Genomic DNA, 20,147 nt, shown 5'->3' with positions numbered 1-20,147 from the left:
TCACTGCAGCCCGAATATAACACTTAAGACAAAGAACAGGTGGATATGACAGAAGCTGAATCATCCAGTGTCCTCAATTGGTACTCATCAAAAATCTTTTATAACTGCATTCTAAGCTCTGGGCCAGAAATAAAAGTTTGTGCAATGAATGAAAGAAACTCAAAGTAACTGAAAAATACATGTCTTCAATAGAGATGAGGGAATTATTTTCTCCTAAGAGAATAATTAAAAGGGAAGGAAGACTACAAGCTCTTCAAAAAAAAATCTCTGGTCATCTTGGCTAACACCAGAATAAATTAGAATATACCCAAGCTTATAGTTTCAGAATTATTTGGCAGGCTCAGCTGTACATACTAGTTTACTAACGTAAGCAGTCAGGATTACTACCTCTACCTGCTCCTTTTCTGTCAATCCCATCACAGACCCACCCCCTTTTGAAGGCTCTGCATCAGGTACTCTCAACGGGTGTAAAATCAGATTGTGAGAATTTGAAGCCATATTGTAAGAGGTGGCTGCATGTACCACTGCTGCCTTTTGAATGTTATTTATATGTGACCCTCAGGGCTTTTGTGTGTGACCTGGAATTTCATGATTAAAATACTTTATATTTTATTTTGTTGTTGTTTAATTGCTAAGTTGTGTCAGACTCTTTTGCAACCTCATGAACTGTACCCACCCAGTTTCTCTGTCCATGGGATTTCCCAGGCAAGAATACTGAAGTGGGTTGCCATTTCCTTCTACAGGGGATCTTTTTCGCCCAGGGATCAAACTGGTGTCTCTGGCACTAGCAGGTAGATTCTTTACCATTGAGCCACCTGGGAAGCCTTAGTTATTTATGAAAATTAGTCAACCCATCACTGGTTATTTCAAGGACTGAAAAGAAAAAACTGTTGACAATATCTAAATGCATACCTAAAAGCTAGTTAAGTGAAAAGTCGTTTTCTTACACACTCAAAAAAATTCAGGGGCATATAACACTGAGAGCAGATAACAAGGACCTGACTTTCTGGGGGCAGGGGTCCTTGAAAGTCTTCCTGGAAGAAGTGACATTTGAGTTGTTTCTTAGCCTGGGTTCCCCCAAAGACAGAACCTGAGATAAAGGCATGTGTGCAGGTAGTTTACTGGGATGTGATCCCAGAGGGTAAAGAGAGAGGGATAGGAGTAACAAGAAAAAAAAAAAGTCAACCTATTGCTAATTATGTCAACTGCTGGAAAGAAAAAAATGCTGGCAGTATCTAAATGCATATGTAGCAGCCAATTAAGTTAAAAGTTATTTTCTCACATCAAGAAAGTTAAAAGTTCACTAAAAATAATTTTTAAGAAATTAATTTTTGTAATTGTTTTACTAGGAAAATTTTGAATACTTTACTGGGATTACATTGCTATTAATATGTGTATAGATTGCTAATCTGCATATATAAATGATGCAGTACAACTTTTATAAGTAAATAAATTATATTAAAAGTTACTCAGCAAGTACAGCTATAAAGCTAAATGCTAAATTAAAATTTTTTACTTTAAATTCTAACTAAAAATTTTTATTAAGTCATTTTTAATCCTCCACTGACTTCTCTTTTATGTATAAAGTACAGATATATTTATAATATATAAACAGATATATAGTACACCTATGGTATTAAAATTTCATGGGAGGGACTTCCCTACTGGTCCAGTGGTTAAGACTCTGCCTTGCAATGCAGGGGATGTGGATTTGATCCCTGGTCGGGGAACTAAGGTCTCACATGCCAGGCATGGGGCAACTAAGCCCATGTGCCACAACTACTGAAGCCCCTGCATGGAAAAGAAGACCCAGCACAGGGGTCTTTTTAAAAAAAATTTTTTTTATTTTCATGGAAGGGGGATAAGTAGGAAAAAAGACATCTGAATGTCTCTTTTAGTGGGAAACAATGAAAAACAGGTTGAGAAATAAAGCTCTCTATCCAGGGCTTCAGCCTATGAATATAGGGAGCCCAGTACCTACACACAACACACACACACACACAGAGTCCATAATGCCAACAACTTGCTACCCGTTAGAACATCATTACTTGATTTTCTTAGTGATGAATTTTCCTCCACTCTTCTACTTTTGAGAGATAACTCATCTCCTGTCCCTTATCAGTTAAATAATACTAGGACCAAAAAAGAATTATATCACAGTTAAACCAGCTTTGGCCAAAAACCCAAAGCAGAGCCAGCTTTTCCACCCCTTGAGGGTTGGTGCTGCGCCATCACCTGACACGTGCTTGCGCTGAATCTGTGCCAGCTTTGCCTCCTTCGCTTCCTGTAGCTTAGACCACTGGGCATTCAAGCGTGCCATGTTCACTTCGTTTTGATTCTCGTCACGCTTCTTCAGCAGCTCTTTTAGAACTTCTAGGCGAATCTCCTGCAATCTTTGAGCAAATGACAATCATAAAGAAGCCTATGGTCTCTCAAACAGGATACTCTACTAAAGAAAGGGAACATTTGCCATAAATAGGACCTTCTCTTCAGGCTGGTACCATATTCATGCATTTTATAAAGACCACTGTGGCAAAAGTGTGGGAAATGAACTGGGGGTTGGAGTAGACACTCAATAGTCTTTATATAAGAAGAATATTGTATGGGTGTATCTCTAGGCAGAAGGGCCTAAGTGAACAGGAAAATGTTTGTCCCCAGTTTCAGGCCAACAGGTATGGCTGGAGGGTTAAGGAACAGGAGGGTTGAGAGGAAATGTGGTTGTGGCATGCTACCTTAAGTGGTGACTGCGAAAATGCCAGCATCTGACACATACGGATATTCATTCTTCACCTCCCTTTACTTCACCTTCTCATTGTTCTCCAGGACTACCTTGCTTATGTGTACATATGACTTCAAAATATCTACTTCAGCCCGGATATTTCTGAACTGGAACTTCCACCTACTTGAATCTCCAATTATCCCTTCAAAAAACCTCACTCATTTTATTCCCCCAGAAATCTACTCCTTCTCCTACTTTCTTCCCTCCTCTAAAACACTTCTTACATCTGTTCCCTACTCATGTCTTGGTCATCTCTCTCCTGACTCGGACTCTGAGTGTTAGTCTAGTCTCGCCTCCTTCCAATCTTTGTTCCATGTAGTGGTCAAGATTTGCCTTTCTAAAATGGAGATTTGAACATTTTACCCTTACTTAAAAATTTACATAATAATTTATTCAATCACTTATTTGTCAAATACGTATGCCAGGCAGGGAATAAAACAATGGTGAACAAGATAAAATGCACTGTCTCAAGGAGCACTGTTTCAGTGAAGTAGGCATATAAACCAACATTTACAACACAGGGATCAAAACACCAGGGCAGAAGAATGAAAAGACTTCTGCGGGAGAAGAAATGGCAGAGCACCTCTGTCAGTGCTATTCCCAGTTGATCAAAAGGAAGGAGCGGGGTGGTGGGAAAGGCTTCTTCACAGTAGCCATTAACTCAGCACTTGAGGGTCAAAAGGGTTGAGATTTGCCACACTGACAAGGGAGAAGTGGGGCCTCAGCAGAGACAGCACATTGTCAGGGGCTTGGTAGCAATGCTATGAGCAACGAAGCACCTCAGCACAGGAACAAAGGGCACCTCAAGAACTTCCCTTCCCCCTCTTCTTGCTAAGGAGCTAGAATTTTTTGGTCCTCATCATTTCTACATATTCAGAGACAATCTCATTACTGAAAATACATCAGTTAAAATGGCTAAAAATTCAACCAGAAATACCCTAGCATATTGTTACTTATGTACTGTGAGGTCATCTCTTAACTGAAGAGTTAAGTCCACAGTTTGTCTTTTAAATATAAATGCCTTATTAGCTGCAGCTAGAACCCAAGAGGTCCTGACTGAATCCGGTACCGGGGAAAGAGACAGGATCAGCCAGGAGGCTGTTTGATAGATAGGAAGAGGGTCAAAGTCGAGGGACCCTGGCACTGGTAAGGAACAGAAAGGGACAGTCTGAAAGACATTTTGCAAAAATCAGTGGAATTCTGTGACAGCCCAGATAAGTTACTAAAGAAAAAAGAGATCAGAGATCCCATGAGGAACTGTTCAAATCTGGGTTCCACACTGAACTTCACACATAAAGAAGGCATTATATATATATTTATATTATTGGAGAAAAAATAATGGAGCTATTGCTCCTGAAACCCAGTCTCCTAACTCTACAGGTTAAGGATTGCTTTTAAACCCTTACATTTGGGAACTCTATTTGCTCTATTGCTTAAAAGTATTAACATTAATCCCATCAGTGTAGGAGCAACTGTCTGGGTAGCTGAGAACCTACTTCTCAATCTCCTGCTCTCTGAAGGCCCACTCCTTCCTCTCCATGGCATTCATCATCCGCCTCCTTTTCTCAAACTGGGAAGTGTCACTCAGAGGGGGCAGGGTGTCTTCCCAAGCACGCTTCTCCCGGGCACGTTCTATCATCTCTACTTCAGCTTGTCCTGCCGGGAGCCCTCGACCTAGAGGATGAGGCAGAACACTTAATAAACACACAGACACACTCATGTACCTGCTAGTATTTAATTGACTCCCTCTCAGTTCCTGTCCTCTTTAAATTGAAGGTTATGACAAGATGAAATGATATTGGGATATGTCTCCACATGTGCCTGAGAGTGTATTATCTGTGCCCTGCACTCTCTCTTATTAGCAATTCAGTCAGAAGACATCTCATTTGCATGGAAGTATTTAAAGATATTAGGTTATTACTAAATAATCACACCCTGGAACGTTCCATATTGGAAAAATCCATCTTTTGAAATACAAAGAAATATCAAAATAACTTGCAGAAGATCATAGTTAGTAGATGGTGAAACCCAGAATTTGCCAATGACAATCTGGCCCTTGCAGTCTTACATACTATACTATACTATACTCCCTCTCTAGAAACAAATATTAAACAAAAATGAACTATACAGAGAAGCCCACAGCTAATACCATACTCAACAGTGAAAGGTTAAAAGCTTTTTCTCTAAGATCAGGAACAAGGTAAGAGTGCACACTCTCACCACTCCTATTCAACATAGTACTGGAAGCCCTGACCAGAGAAATTGGGGGGAAAAAGAGAGAGAGGGAGAAAGAAATAGAGAAAACTGCATCCAAGTCAGAAAGTGAAAGTGTGAGTCGCTCAGTCATGTCTGACTTCTTGCAATCGCATGGGCTGTCCATGGAATTCTCCAGGCAAGAATACTGCAGTGGGTTGCCATTCCCTTCTCCAGGGGATCTTCCCGACTCAGGGATAGAACCAGTGTCTCCTGTACTTCAGGCAGATTCTTTACCATCTGTGCTACCAGGGAAGGAAGAAGTAAAATTATATGTAGATTTCACAATAAGCTACCTTACTGAACTGAGAGTCTTAGTTCTGTTCATTTAAATTTTTAAAATGAGTGCATTGCCTACAAGTGAAAATAGTTTTGCTTCTTCTTTCTAATCCCCATACCTAATTTTTCTTCTCTTGTTTTACTGCATTAACTCAATTATTTCTCAACCAGGATGCTATTAATACTGTATCGGGCAAACAATTTTTGGATGGGTCTGCCCCATGCAGGGCAGGATGTTTCGTATCCATGCCAGCCTAGCTCCCCCAAACCCAACCCATTCTCCTTATCATTATTATGGAGTTTCCAAATGTCCTTGGGGTTGATGGTCATAGCCTAGTTGAAAAAGTTCTGGGCTAGGATCTTCCCTCAACTGCTAAATAATAGTGGTGACAAAGGAATTACTGTCTTTTTCTTGATTTTAAGGATAAAGCTTCTCAAGTCTTACCTTTAGTATTATGTTTATCTCAGATAACCTTTATTAAGTTACTAAAATTTCCTTCTGATCCCAACATTTAGAGTTTACAACATGAATGCATGTCGAATGTTATCAAACTACTTTTCCTGAATCTACTGAAGCATTTTCTGATATTTTCTGTTAAAATGGTAAAATGCATTGGTTGGTTTTCTGATATTGTACTAAACTCGAATTTGTATGATTAACCCATTTGGTTACGATAAGTCATCTATTAACTTATTTTTAAAATGTATTTATTTGGCTGTGCCAGGTCTTAGTTGCAGCAGGCAGGATCTAGTTCTCTGTTGTTGTTCAGACACTAAGTCTTGTCCGACTCTTTGCTGCCCCTTGGACTGCAGCATGTCAGGCTTACCTGTCCTTCACTATCTCCCAGAGTTTGCTCAAATTCATGTCCATTGAGTTGGCATTGCCATCCAATCATCTCATCCTCTGTCACCCCCTTCTCCTCCTGCCCTCAGAATCCTCCTTTCTCAGCATTCAGGGTTTCTTCCAGTGAGTTCTAGTTCTCTGATCAGGGATCAAACCCAGGCCCCCTGCATTGGGAGTGTGGAGTTTTAGCCACTGGACCATCAGGGAAGTGTTAGCCATCTTCTTAAAGATACTGTCATGTGTCACTTTTCTATATACTAATAATGAACCATCAGAAAGAGAAAGCAAAAAAAAAAAAAATCCCACTTAAAATCCCATCACTTGACTATGGTGTAAGACCTCTTTAATGAGTTGTTGGATTCTATTTTCTAACCCTCCCACACTGTTGGTGAGAATGTAGTCGGTGCAGCCATTATGGAAAACAGTATGGAGGTTCCTCAGAACACTAAAAATGGAATTATCATACGATCCAGGAATCCTACTCCTGGGCATATATCAGGAAAAACTACAATTCAAAAAGATACATGCAACCCTCCATTCGTAGCAGCATTATTCATAATAGCCATAACATGGAAAGAACCTAAATGTCCATATACAGTGGAATACTACTCAGCCATAAAAAGAACAAACTACCACCATTTGCAGCAATATGGATGAACCTAGAGATTATCACACTAAGTGAACTAAGTCAGGAAGAGGAAGACAAATACTATATGAAATCACTTGTATGTGGAATCTAATATGACACAAATAAATTTATCTATAAAACATAACAGACTCACAGAGAACAGACTTGTGGTTGTCAAGGGGGAGAGGAAGTGGGGAGGGATAGAGCAAGAGTTTTAGGTTAGATGCAAACGGTAATACACACAGTGGATAAATGACAAGATCCTTCTGAATAGCACAGGGAACTGTATTCAATATCCTGTGATAAACCATGATGGAAAAGATATGAAAAGGAATGTGTTTATATATACAACTGAATCACCTCATTGTACAAAATATTAATACAACATTGTAAATCAACTATATTTCAATACAAAATTAAAGAAAAACAAGCAATAATAAAGAAAAAATAAAACAAAATCCCATCAAAAAGAGAAAAATACCTACAAACAAACTTAACCAAAGAGGTGAGAGACCTATATTCTGAAAACTATAAAATATTAATGAAGGAATCGGAAAACCACATAAAGAAATGGAAAGATATCTTGCATTTTAGATTGGAAGAATTGATATTGTTAAAATGTCCACACTACCCAAAGAGTCTACAAATTTAATTTGGCGGAGTAGAAGGACGTGTGCTCATCTCTTGTGAGAACACCAAAATCACAGCTAGCTGCTGAACAACCATCAGAAAGAGAATGTTGGAACCACCAAGAAAAGCTGCTGCACGTCCAAGGACAAAGGCGCAGCAGCAAGATGGTAGGAGGGCTGCGGTCACATTTAAAACTTCATATCTGCCAGAGACTCTTGGGGGCATACACAGAATCTTGTGTGCACCAAAACCCACGGAAAGGAGCAGTGATCCCCACAAGAGACTGAGCCAGACCTGCCTCTGAGTGTTTGAGGGCCTTCTGCAGAGGCATGGGTCAGCAGTGGCCTCCCACGGGGACAGGAGCACTGGCAGTAGCAGTGCTGGGAGGCCCGGCAGGTGGCACAAGTCCTCTTGGAGGAGGTCGCCATTAGCCCCACTACAGAGCTGCTGGACGGGCGATCCACAAACTGGAGAACAGCTATACCAAAGAAGTTCTCACGCTGTTGCGAAAGTTCGAGGGCCCACAACAGACTTCCAAACCTGGGGACCTGGCAAAAGGGACTGGGAATCCCCAGGGGATCTGACTTTGAATGTCAGTGGGATTTGATTATAAAACTCCCACAGCACTGGGGAAACAGACTTTTAGAAGGAAAAGACAAAACCATATGTGCTCCAGGACCCAGGAGAAAGGAGCACTGACCCCACAAGAGACTGAGCCAGACTTGCCTATGAGTGTATGGGAGCCTCCTACAGAGGCATGGGTCAACAGTGGCCTGCCACAGGGTCAGAGGTATTGACAGAAACAGTCCTGGGAGGCGCAACGTACTGGCATAAGTCCTTATGGAGGAGGTCACCATTACCCCTACCGTAGACCCTATAGCTCCACCATAGAGACTGCAAACTCAAGGACTGAGCCGCCTCAGTCCAAACTACAGGGAGGGAGCACAGCCCCACCCATCATCAGAAAACTGGATTAAACATATACTGGGCATGGCCCTGCCCACCAGAGCAAGACCTAGTTTTCCCCACAGCCAGTCCCTCCCATCAGGAAGCATGCACTCCCATCCATCAGAGGGCAGACAGAATGGAAGCCACAATCACAGAAAATGAACCAAAATGGTGGCCTTGTATAACTCAATGAAACTTTGAAGCATGCCATATAGGACCACGCAAGACGGCTGGCTTATGGCAGAGAGAGATGACAAAACGAGGTCCACTGGAGAAGGAGGTGACAAACCACTTCAGCATTCTTGACCCGAGAACCCCATGAACGGTACAAAAAGGCAAAAAGATGTGACATTGAAAGATGAGCCCCCTGGATTGGCAGGTGTCCAATATGCTACTGGAGAAGAGTGGAGAAATAGCTCCAGAAGGAATGAAGAGGATGAGCCAAAGCAAAGACGACGCCCAGTTGTGGATGTCTGGTGGTGAAAGTAAAGTCTCACACTGTAAACAACAATATTGTATAGGAACCTGGAATGTCAGGCCATAATCAAGATAAATTGGAAGTGGTCAAACAGGAGATGGCAAGAGTAAACGTCAACATTTTATGAATCAGTGAACTAAAATGGGCAGGAAAGGCAAATATAATTCAGAAGACCATTATATCTACTACTGTGGGCAAGAATCCCTTAGGAGAAATGGAGTAGTCCTCATAGTCAACAAGAGTATGAAATGCAGTACTTGGGTCCAGTCACAAAAATGACAGCATTTTCTCAGTTTGTTTGCAAGGCAAACCATTCAACATCATAGTAATCTAAGTCTATGCCCCAACCACTAATGCCAAGGAGGCTGAGTTGAAAGGTTCTATGAATACCTATGGCTTTCCAGGTGGTGCTAATGGTAAAGAACCCACCTCCCAATGCAGGAGATGCAAGAGACGAAGGTTCGATCCCTGGTTCTGGAGGATCCCCCAGAGGACGGAGTGGCAACCCACTCAAGTATTCTTGCCTAGAGAATCCCTTGGACAAGATAGCCTGGCAGGCTACAATCCATAGGGTCACAAAGAGTCAGGCATGACTGAAGTGACTTAGCATGCATGCAAACATGAAGACCTACAAGACCTTCTGGAACTAACACCCAAAAAAGCTGTCCTTTTCATTATAGGGGACTGGAATGCAACAGTAGGAAGCCAAGAAATACATGGAGTAATGGGCAAATTTGGCCTTGGAGTACAGAATGAAGCAGGGTTTTGCCAAGAGAATGCACTGGCCATAGCAAACACACTCTTCCAACAACACAAGAGAAGACTCTACACATAGACATCACCAGATGGTCCATACTGAAATCAGATTAATTATATTCTTTGCAGCCAAAGATGGAGAGGCTCTATACAGTCAGCAAACACAAGACTGGGAGCTGACTGTGGCTCAGATCATGACCTCCTTATTGCCAAATTCAGACTTAAATTGAAGAAAGTAGGGAAAAACCATTAGATCATTCAGGTATGACCTAAATCAAATCCCTTATGACTATTCGGTGGAAGCAACAAATAGATTCAAGGTATTAGATCTGATAGACAGAGTGCCTGAAGAACCATGGATGGAGGCTTTGGGACATTGTACAGGAGACAGAAATCAAGACCATCCCCAAGAAATGCAAAAAAGCAAAATGACTGTCTGAGGAGGCTTTACAAACAGCTATGAAAGAAGACAGGCGAAAGGCAAAGGAGAAAAGGAAAGATATACCCATTTGAATGCAGAGTTCCAAAGAATAGCTAGGAGAGATAAGAAAACCTTCCTCAGTGATCAGTGCAAAGAAATAGAGGAAAACAATAGAATGGGAAAGACTAGAGATCTCTTCAAGAAAATTCAACATACCAAGGGAACATTTCATGCAAAGATGGGCACAATAAAGGACAGAAATGGTATGGACCTAAAAGCAGCAGAAGATATTAAGATGAGGTGGCAAGAATACACAGAAGAACTATACAAAAAAGATCTTCACGACCAGATAATCACAATGTTGTGATCACTCACGGAATGTGAAGTCAAGTGGTCCTTAGGAAGCATCACTATGAACAAAGCTAGTGGAGGTGATGCAATTCCAGTTGAGCTATTTCAAATCCTAAAAGATGATGCTGTGAAAGTGCTGCACTCAATATGCCAGCATATTTGGCATATTGAACAAAACTCAGCAGTGGCCACAGGACTGGAAAAGGTCAGTTTTCATTCCAATCCCTAAGAAAGGCAATGCCAAAGAATGCTCAAACTACCCCACAATTGCACTCATCTCACACGCTAGTAAAGTAATGCTCAAAATTCTCCAAGCCAGGCTTCAACAGTATGTGAACCATGAAATTCCAGATGTTCAAGCTGGATTTAGAAAAGGCAAAAGAACCAGAGATCAAATTGCCAACATCTGTTGTATCATAGAAAAAGCAAGAGAGTTCCAGAAAAACATCTACTTCTGCTTTATTGACTATGCCAAAGCCTTTGACTGTGTGGATCACAACAAACTGTGGAAAATTCTTCAAAAGATGGGAATGCCAGAACACCTGACCTGCCTCCTGAGAAGTCTGTATGCAGGTCAAGAAGCAACAGTTAGAACTGGACATGGAACAACAGATTGGTTCCAAATAGGGAAAGGAGTACATCAAGGCTGTATATTGTCACCCTGCTTATTTAACTTTTATGCAGAGTACATCATGAGAAACGCTGGACTGGATGAAACACAGGCTGGAATCAAGACTGCTGGGAAAAATATCAATAACCTCAGATATGCAGATCATACCACCCTTATGGCAGAAAGTGAAGAAGAACTAAAGAGCCTCTTGGTGAAAGTAAAAGAGGATAATGAAAAAAGCTGGCTTAACACTCAACATTCAGAAAGCTAAGATCATGGCATCTGGTCCCATTATTTCATGGCAAATAGATGGGGAAACAGTGGAAACAGTGAGAGACTTCATTTTGGGGGGCTCCAAAATTAATGCAGATGGTGACTGCAGCCATGAAATTAAAAGACACTTACTCCTTGGAAGAAAAGTCATGACCAACCTAGATAGAATATTAAAAAGCAGAGACATTACTTTGCCAACAAAGGAACATCTAGTCAAAGCTATGGTTTTTCCAGTAGTCATGTATGGATGTGAGAGTTGGACTATAAAGAAAGCTGAGCGCTGAAGAATTGATGCTTTTGAACTGTGGTGTTGGAGAAGACTCTTGAGAGTCCCTTGGACTGCAAGGAGATCCAACCAGTCCTTCCTAAAGGAAATCAGTCCTGAATATTCATTGGAAGGACTGATGCTGAAGCTGAAACTCCAATATCTTGGCCACCTGATGTGAAGAGCTGACTCATTGGAAAAGACCCTGATGCTGGGAAAGATTGAAGGCAGGAGGAGAAGGGGATGATAGAGGATGAGATGGCTGGATGGCATCACAGACTCAATGGACATGAGTTTGAGTAAGCTCCGGGAGTTGGTGATAGACAGGGAGGCCTGGCGTGCTGCAGTCCATGGGGCCGCAAAGAGTTGGACAGGACTGAGTGACTGAACTTGGAAGTATGTTCAAGGATGTCCTTTTATTCTTCCCTTATTCAGATCCATAGCTAACATTTATACAATGGTTATTTCCATACTAGGCATTGGCCTAAGCATATTACATAAATGAATTTAATTAGTTTACAATATCCTATGAGATAGACCTCTGAAATGTTCTGTCCTATGAAAGTGTCTTTATTTCACCTTCTCTCCCAAGTAAGAGTTTGGCTGGTTTAAGAATTCTAGATTTGGGTTATTTTCCCACAGCACTTTAAAGCTACTACAGAATGCCCACCTGGAGGTACTCCATCTCTTAGGGAGCCTGGAATTCCTTGTGTAAATGGCCCCAAACCCACTTCCAAAATCTACATGGGCCACTTCGCAGGATTCAGACTCCCGAGGGCAGACTACATGCTGCTGTTTGTTCACCCTTAAGCCCAAGGGGTGGCCACATAGCAGCTGTTTGCAAGGATGTCTAGACAGAAAATGGAAAAGCAGGACAGGAGAGGCAATCACAGGCATGCACAACAAGCCCTCGTGATGAGCAGAGCCAGAGAAAGGGCCAGCCACCAGGCAGCCTCTCCCACTGCTGCCACATGCCAGCGTGCAATCCCAAGGAGTCTAAGAATTTTAAATGTACACTTGTCCTTTCAGCTTTTTATAAAGATTTGTGAAAAATATAGAATGTACTTTATCTAACAGACAGTAGGTTGATTTATAATATTTAAATGTCTACACACATAATATGTAGGCATCCGTTTAAACTTTTACCCAGGACCTCACCAACGAGGAGGTAGGCCTGACTCATGGAGCTTTTTATTGACACTTGAACCCCAGAGCTGCCAGGGCAGGGCTCCAATTTGGTCTTTACCAAGTGAAGCATTTCTGAGCCCCTACCTAAACCTCTTGTGTTCCAGGGCGTGGCTCCAGTCCTTCTGCAGCTCAAAGCTAAGCCCTTCCCACACCAAGAGGTGAAGCTCAAGGTCGCAGGTAGGAGTCCCTGGCTGAGACTGGCAGGCACTGAGCTTCAGTTCTACCTGTGGGCAGGAGAGAAGCTTCTCCCTCCTTTAGTTTAATCAGGTCTGGCTCCTCACCATTCAGAGTCCCTGCTCATCATCACAGATTCCCTTTTAGGAAGAAGTCTTCACTGCTAAACGATTGATTTTCTTCCTTGATTTTAAGTGTGGTTATTAATTTTCATAATTATGTTTTCTGTGTGTGCAAAGGAGAGGGAAAGATTTCAGCATACTCTGAGTCTGTCATCTAGACTTAAGGTAGAGTCTCTGCTTTAAACTGTGGGTGTAAAGAATGCTTAATCTGGATCCAAGAAGTGAGCCAAGAAACAAGAATCAGAACTAGAACTCAGACATGACCATCCTTGTTGCTACTAACACAGATTTGATCACAATTCATTACATTGGGGAAACAAAAGTAACCTCATTTTAATAAAAATTACAATGTACTAAGTATTTCCATGATCTTCAAGGAATCAGTCTCTCTGGTTCTCAGCTTCCTGCTGCTGCTGCTGCTAAGTCACTTCAGTCGTGTCCGACTCTGTGCGATCCCATAGACAGCAGCCCACTAGGCTCCTCTGTCCCTGGGATTCTCCAGGCAAGAATACTGGAGTGGGTTACCATTTCCTTCTCCTAGGCACCATCAAATGAGTTTAATAAGGTAATTTCTAACAATTTCTAAAGGCCCCTTCTCTTATTAATATTTATAGTTTCACATTATAAAGGCCTAGACCAGAGTGAATTTCTATACTCTGAGAGTGAATTTCTGAGCATTTCAGATATAATATCAAAAGAAATCATCTAAATTATCAAATAAAGTATATGAGAGCCTTGATAAATCCCAAGATATTTTAGCAAAGTAAGAGGATATTATTACTTGTTGGAAAATGCAAAATGCATATTATTGCTATATTTACAATATGCATGATGCATATTATAAGATAATATTATTTCTTGTTGGAATATGCATATGTCATGCATATTACATGTTGGAATATGCATTCAGTATTATATACTCAAAAAAATTTATGTGTAAAGAAAGAATATAAATTTCTCAGTGGAAAGGAGCTGATTCACTGAGAGAAACAGAAGAGGGAGGTGAGTCGTCAGCAAAGGAACCACAAAATTAAGTCTAAATGTAACTTCAGCTTCAGGGAAAAAGGACAAGAAGTGTCTTACAATGATAATGGCGTATCTCTTTTTGAACAAATCTATCAGAACGTGTATGAGTCTATGAAGTAGCTCTACTGAGCAAGACACTTTAAATAGCAATGCTTTAAACCATAGTTGTCTCTGTGTGTGTCATTTCCAAGAACTCGATAGCATGCGTGGTCATCAGGACTGTCATCTGCAAATATTCAAAAGAATTTCCAACTCACCCCAAGTGAGAGTAGCCAGGGTCAGGAGCTCAGGGATGGAATCCTGACATACTACATATTCTGGAGAATACGGGTCTGTTTGAACTTCAGCATCCCGATAATCAGTCTGAGTGCCCACCGTGTACTTCGAAGGAATGGGCAGGTACTTAGTTGGAGGAGGAGGAAAAGTATATGGATCTGCCCTAAAAAGGAAAATTATTTTAAAAATTGAAACCTGATATAATCACTTAATACCTATCAATAGGTTTTGCAACATATATGATTAAGAGTTAAGTCTTTCTATGTAAAATGCCCTTGTGAATCAATAAGACAGTTAAATAGCCACAGAAAAATGAGTAAAGGACAGTCAGAAAACAAAAAATAAAACTTCTAACAATCATATGAAAAGATAATAAACATAACATAACCAAAGAAAATTAAATTAAAACAGCAAGATGCTATTTAATTATATCACATAAAGTAAAAGTGAAAGTGAAGTTGCTCAGTGGTGTCCGACTCTTTGTGACCCCGTGGACTGTAGTCTACCAGGCTTCTCTGTCCATGGGATTATCCAGGCAAGAATACTGGAGTGGGTTACCACTTCCTCCTCCAGGGGATCTTCCCGACCCAGGGATCGAACCCGGGTCTCCTGCATTGGAGGCAGACACTTTAACCTCTGAACCACAGGGAAGCACATAAGCAATGATTTAAAAGATTGAAAGTTCTTAGCATCAATGAACTTGTGAAGAAACAGGCATTCTCATAAACTGCTGATGAAAATACAAACAGGTAAACCTAACTAACAAGTGACTAAATATATATCAAACCCTTAAAACACCCTTTTGCCCAAGCAATGGTGCTCCTAGGAATTTATTATGGGGAATAAGTCAATGAGTGTGCAAAGATATATGCAAACATGTTTATAAAGTCTCATTTATAAAAGTAAAAAACTTCTTAATGGCTGATTTTATTTTCAAAAGTGGTTATATCTGGGGTCATTAGGCATCAACCTTGGATCCATTATAGTCACCTTTTTTTTTCATTTTATTTTTAAGCACAGGAAAACTTATAAATTCACTTAAACATGTGCCTACCCTTATCCATAATTTAACAAAAAGTATAGTAGCACATAGTGGTGTTTTTTTTTTTTACTTTTGAGTTTGCATCCCTCAATCCCTTTTTCTTCTTTTTCCACCCATAGCAGTACCCTTTCTATATACCTGGTATCTAGGATCTTCCCAACCCTGGGATTGAACCTGCGTCTCTTAAGTCTCCTGCAATCGCTAGCGGGTTCTTTACCACTAGCGCCCCCTGGGAAGCCCATCTAGGACATATACCCCAGATGTATCCTTGAATTACATCCTCCTTATTTTTTGCACACTTATTTTCTACAGCTGACACAAAATACAGTTTATTTTACTGTTTGACTAACATGAAATCATATTATAAGTACAGTTTTGCATCTTGCTTTTTTGATTAAACAACACTTCATGGAAATCTTTCCCAATCTACTCATGTGACTCTAAAAAAAACCACAAACTTAAATAATGACCATCAGTAGAAAAACTGTTTAAAAAATGGTACAGCCATAATTTTTATCCAGCTATTAAAAGTAACAATGTAATCTATATGAATGAACAAAATGTCTACAATCTAATGTAAAGTAGAAAAAAGAACACTATAAAGCAGTATGTACAACAGGAGTACACTTTTATGTTTTTATAGACTGTGCTACTGGGCACATAAAAATTCCTAAATGGATATACAATAATAAAAGCAATTATTTCTGGATAGTATGATTATAGAGAGAAGTTTTTCATGTTTACAGTCTTTTGAATTTTCTAACTTTTTTTAACCTGTACATAAACTACTTATAAAATAAGAAATATATATATATATATGTATATATACCACTTCCATTTAAAATAAATCTTTTTTCTAGTTGGTAGAAGAATTGATTAAATGACATAAATAAATGTAATGGAAAGAAAAGATTTCCATTAAGAATAATAGTCAAAGGCAATGGGAGGTACTTATACATGAGCATAGCATGTACATCTTAGCTCAAAGAAAAATGCATTTCAAGCCAATCAGAAAGAAGTGTCTATTTGGCAGTTCAACCTGTGATGGAACAGTACTTTAAACAGATTTTAATGCTGAAATCTAACAGGTACTGAAATCATTTTTTTCAGCAGTTGCTATTAATTTCCAACATAAGTAGACAATATAAGTATATATAGTTTCTTATGTTTTCAGCAGAAAGTATTCTACTATAAAAATTCTACTTGAGGAAATAACTTCAAATTACCTTTATATTATCCCAGGTCATGTGAATATTATTATAAAACCATCAGCTTGGATCAAGAGAATAAATTATTGCTTTCCAAATTAGTTTCACATTTGACCCATCTGCTTAAACGTGCTAAGATTATGGCAAAGCCTGAGGAATCCCTCTGCCAAAGCTTTCTGCTGACTTGGGACCCTTCCCCGTGGGTCTGAGGAGAGGATGCAAAGGAGGAATGCTACTTGGACAAAAGTCCTGTGTAACTTAACAGCACAGTTCCTTTCCTAATTAACTTGATATTTTTCTCCAACCTATTCTTCTCTCCATTTCAGTTGGTTTCAAGGGAGAGTAAAATGTGAATAAGAGCAAGCAAAAAATCTTCTTTCCCAGCTCTGCCCAACCTCAATCAGGACCCAACACCAGAAAGATCCCACATCTGCTCCCTACTTGGCTTGAGCTCTGCCTGGTCCTGGATCACACCCTTGGCCTCAGTTAGTCTGTTTAAGGATGGTATCCTTTCAGCAGCTCCTACTGCTCCATACTCTCCATCTAGACCCTCCCTCCTCTAATACCAGCCACCATCAAAGCAGGCACTGTCTGCCACACCCACAGTCTTTTAAAATTTCCCCTTCTGGTCCCAACAAAACTACATGCAGGGCTTCCCTGGTGGTCCAGTGGTAAAGAATCTACCTGCCAGTGCAGGAGACACAGGTTTGATCCCTGGTCCAGGAAGATCCCACATGCCATGGAGCATCTAAGCCCTGCACCACAACTACTAAGCCTTGCTCTAGAGCTCAGGGACCACAAGCACTGAACCCACACGCTGCAACTGAAGCCCGTGGGCCCTAGAGCCCGTGCAACAAGAGAAGCCACCACAATGAGGAGCCCTTGCAGTGCAACAAAGAAGAGCCCCCGCTCTCTGCAACTAGAGAAAAGCAAGCACAGCAACAAAGACCCACTCAACTAAGAATGAATAATAAATACATGTTAAAAAACCTACACACAAGAGGAGCTTCACAGAGCTAGCAAAGGCTTTTGTGTAGACATGAGTTTTCAACCCCTTCAGGTAAATACCAAGGAGTAGGACTGCCGAATCATACGTTAAGAGTATGTGTATAGTCTTTTCTTTAAGAGTCTTAGACAAATTTTATTTTGGTGTGTCAATACATTAACATTCATGATTCAGGTGAGAATCACTAACATTTCTACAGATAAGTAATAATAGTATTAGTATTTTCACTCATTCAATAAATGTGTCTTGAGTGCATAGGGATTAAAGTTCAATCCACAGTCATTTACAGATGTCTCATTTCCATGAAGTGCATCATTCAGAACAGAAGATAATACCATATTGTATAGAGTATGCATAGTCTTGTAAGAAACTGAAAACCTGTCTTCTGAAGTGACTATAGCATTTTGCACTTCCATCAAAAATGAAAATTCCTGTTGCTCAATATTTGGTGGTGTTAGTGTTCCAGATTCTGGCCATTCTAACAGTTGTATGGTGGTATATTGTTTTAATTTGCATTTCCACTTATTTGCCATTTGTATATCTTCTTTGGTGAGGTGTCTGTTAAGGTCTTTGACCTTTTTTTAATGAAGTCCAGATTACCCATTATTTCTTTAATGGATCGTGATTTTGATGTTATATCTAAAAAGTCATCACCATTCCCAAGACCATCTAGGTTTTTCCTACGTAATCTAAGAGTTTTATCTTTTTGTATTCTACACTGAGGTCTGTGATCCATTTTAAGTTAATTTTGTGAAGGGTGTAAGAGTTGTGTCTAAATTCTTTTTTTTTTTTTGCATGTAGCTGTCCAGTTGTTCCAACATCACTTGTTAAAAAGACTGTCTTTGCTCCATTGTATTGGCTTTGCTCTTTTTGCCAAAGATTGTTATTCAGTCACTAAGTTGTGTCCAACTCTTTGTGACCCCATGGACTGCAGCACACCAGGCTTCCTTGTCCTCCACTACCTCCTGGACTTTGCTTAAATTCATGTTCCTTGAGTCAGTGATGCTATCTAACCATCTCCTCTTCTGTCAAAGATTAGCTGATTATAAGCATGTGGGTCTATCTCTGGGCTCTCTATTTCATCTGTCTATTCTTTCCATAATATCACAGTTTTTAAAAAAATTTTTATTTATTTCTTTTTGGCTGTGCAGGATCTTTGTTGCTAGGTGGGCTTTTCTCTAGTTGTGGCAAGCAGGGGCTACTCTCTAGTCACTGTGCACAGACTTCCCTCGCAGTGGCTTCTCTTGTTGAGGAGCATGGGCTCTAGGGCCCAAGGGCTTCAGTAGCTGTGGCTCCCAGGTTCTAGATCACAGACTCAATAGTTTTGGTACACGAGTTTAGTTGCTCCGTGGCATGTGAGATTTTCCCAGAATCAGGGATTGAACCCATGTCTCCTGTACTGGCAGGTGGATGCTTTACCACTGAGCTACCAGGGAAGGCCAACAGCACACTTTCTTGATTATAATAGCTTGAAGTCAGGTTGTGTCAGTCCTCCAACTCTGTCCTTCTCTAATACTGTGCTGCTTATTCTCAGGTTTTTTGCTTATTCAGGTAAGCTTTAGAATCACTTTGTCAATATCCACAAAATAACTTGCAGGAATTTTGGTTGAGACTACCTGGACTCTGTACTTCAAACTGGGAAGACCTGACATGCTGCTGCTGCTGCTGCTGCTAAGTCATCTCAGTCGTGTCCGACTCTGTGCGACCCCAGAGACGGCAGCCCACCAGGCTCCCCCGTCCCTGGGATTCTCCAGGCAAGAACACTGGAGTGGGTTGCCGTTTCCTTCTCCAATGCATGAAAGTGAAAAGTGAAAGTGAAGTCGCTCAGTCGTGTCCTACTCTTTTCGACCCCATGGACTGCAGCCCACCAGGCTCCTCCGTCCATGGGATTTTCCAGGCAAGAGAACTGGAGTGGGGTGCCATTGCCTCCTCCGAGACCTGACATACTGACACCACTGAATCTTCCCATCGACAACCATGGAATATTTCTCCACTTATTTATAGTTCTTCTTTGATTTCTTCCACTGAAGTGTTATAGTTTTCCTTAAATAGATCTTGTATTTTATTAAATTTATACTTAAGTATTTCATTTGTTGATGCTAATGTAAATGGCATTGTGTTTTATATTTCAAATTCCACTTGTTCTATACAGGTATATAGGAAAAGAGCTGACTTTTGTATACTAACCTTGTATCCTACAACCTTGCTATAATCACTTATTCACTTATTAACCCCACTTATTTTTTTTAAGCCAATTCATTCTGATTTTCTACAAAGACGAACATGCCACCTGCTAAAAGTTTTATCGCTGCTCTTTCCACCATCTTTCCATGCCGCCAGAATGGTGCACATGAGTGTCCTGGCTGACGCTCTCAAGAGTATCAACAATGCCGAAAAGAGAGGCAAATGCCACGTCCGTAAGTGTGGAGTGATCAGCCCCAGATTTGATGCGCAACTCAAAAATCTAGAAAAATGGCAGAATAACCTGCTCCCATCCCGGCAGTTTGGTTTCGTTGTACTGACAACCTCAACTGGCATCAATGGACCATGAAGAAGCAAGATGAAAACACACAGCAGGGAAAATCCTTGG

The 20,147-nt window shown here is 40.6% G+C and overlaps 1 protein-coding gene across 7 annotated transcripts in view; it reads right to left on the bottom strand.

The window, feature by feature from the left end:
* The window catches only part of MAATS1 (MYCBP associated and testis expressed 1), a 113,699-nt gene that overhangs the window by 69,344 nt on the left and 24,208 nt on the right, over window positions 1-20,147 (bottom strand). For 6 of the 7 annotated variants that reach the window (XR_003508930.1, XR_003508925.1, XR_003508895.1 and 3 more), the window contains 3 exons: window positions 14,283-14,464; window positions 4,276-4,453; window positions 2,236-2,393 (listed from right to left, as the gene is read on the bottom strand). Coding sequence is in view for 4 of the 7 variants with exons in the window: in XM_027529065.1 (XP_027384866.1) it covers window positions 2,236-2,393; window positions 4,276-4,453; window positions 14,283-14,464 (518 nt within the window). In the remaining 3 variants the exon portion in view is untranslated. The remainder of the gene's footprint in view (window positions 1-2,235; window positions 2,394-4,275; window positions 4,454-14,282; window positions 14,465-20,147) is intronic. The other variant, XM_027529317.1, reaches the window with a different exon arrangement.

The sequence above is a fragment of the Bos indicus x Bos taurus genome, chromosome 1 (genome assembly GCF_003369695.1).
Source record: "Bos indicus x Bos taurus breed Angus x Brahman F1 hybrid chromosome 1, Bos_hybrid_MaternalHap_v2.0, whole genome shotgun sequence".
NCBI lineage: Eukaryota > Metazoa > Chordata > Mammalia > Artiodactyla > Bovidae > Bos > Bos indicus x Bos taurus.
This window is presented reverse-complemented; position numbering and strand designations above follow the sequence as displayed.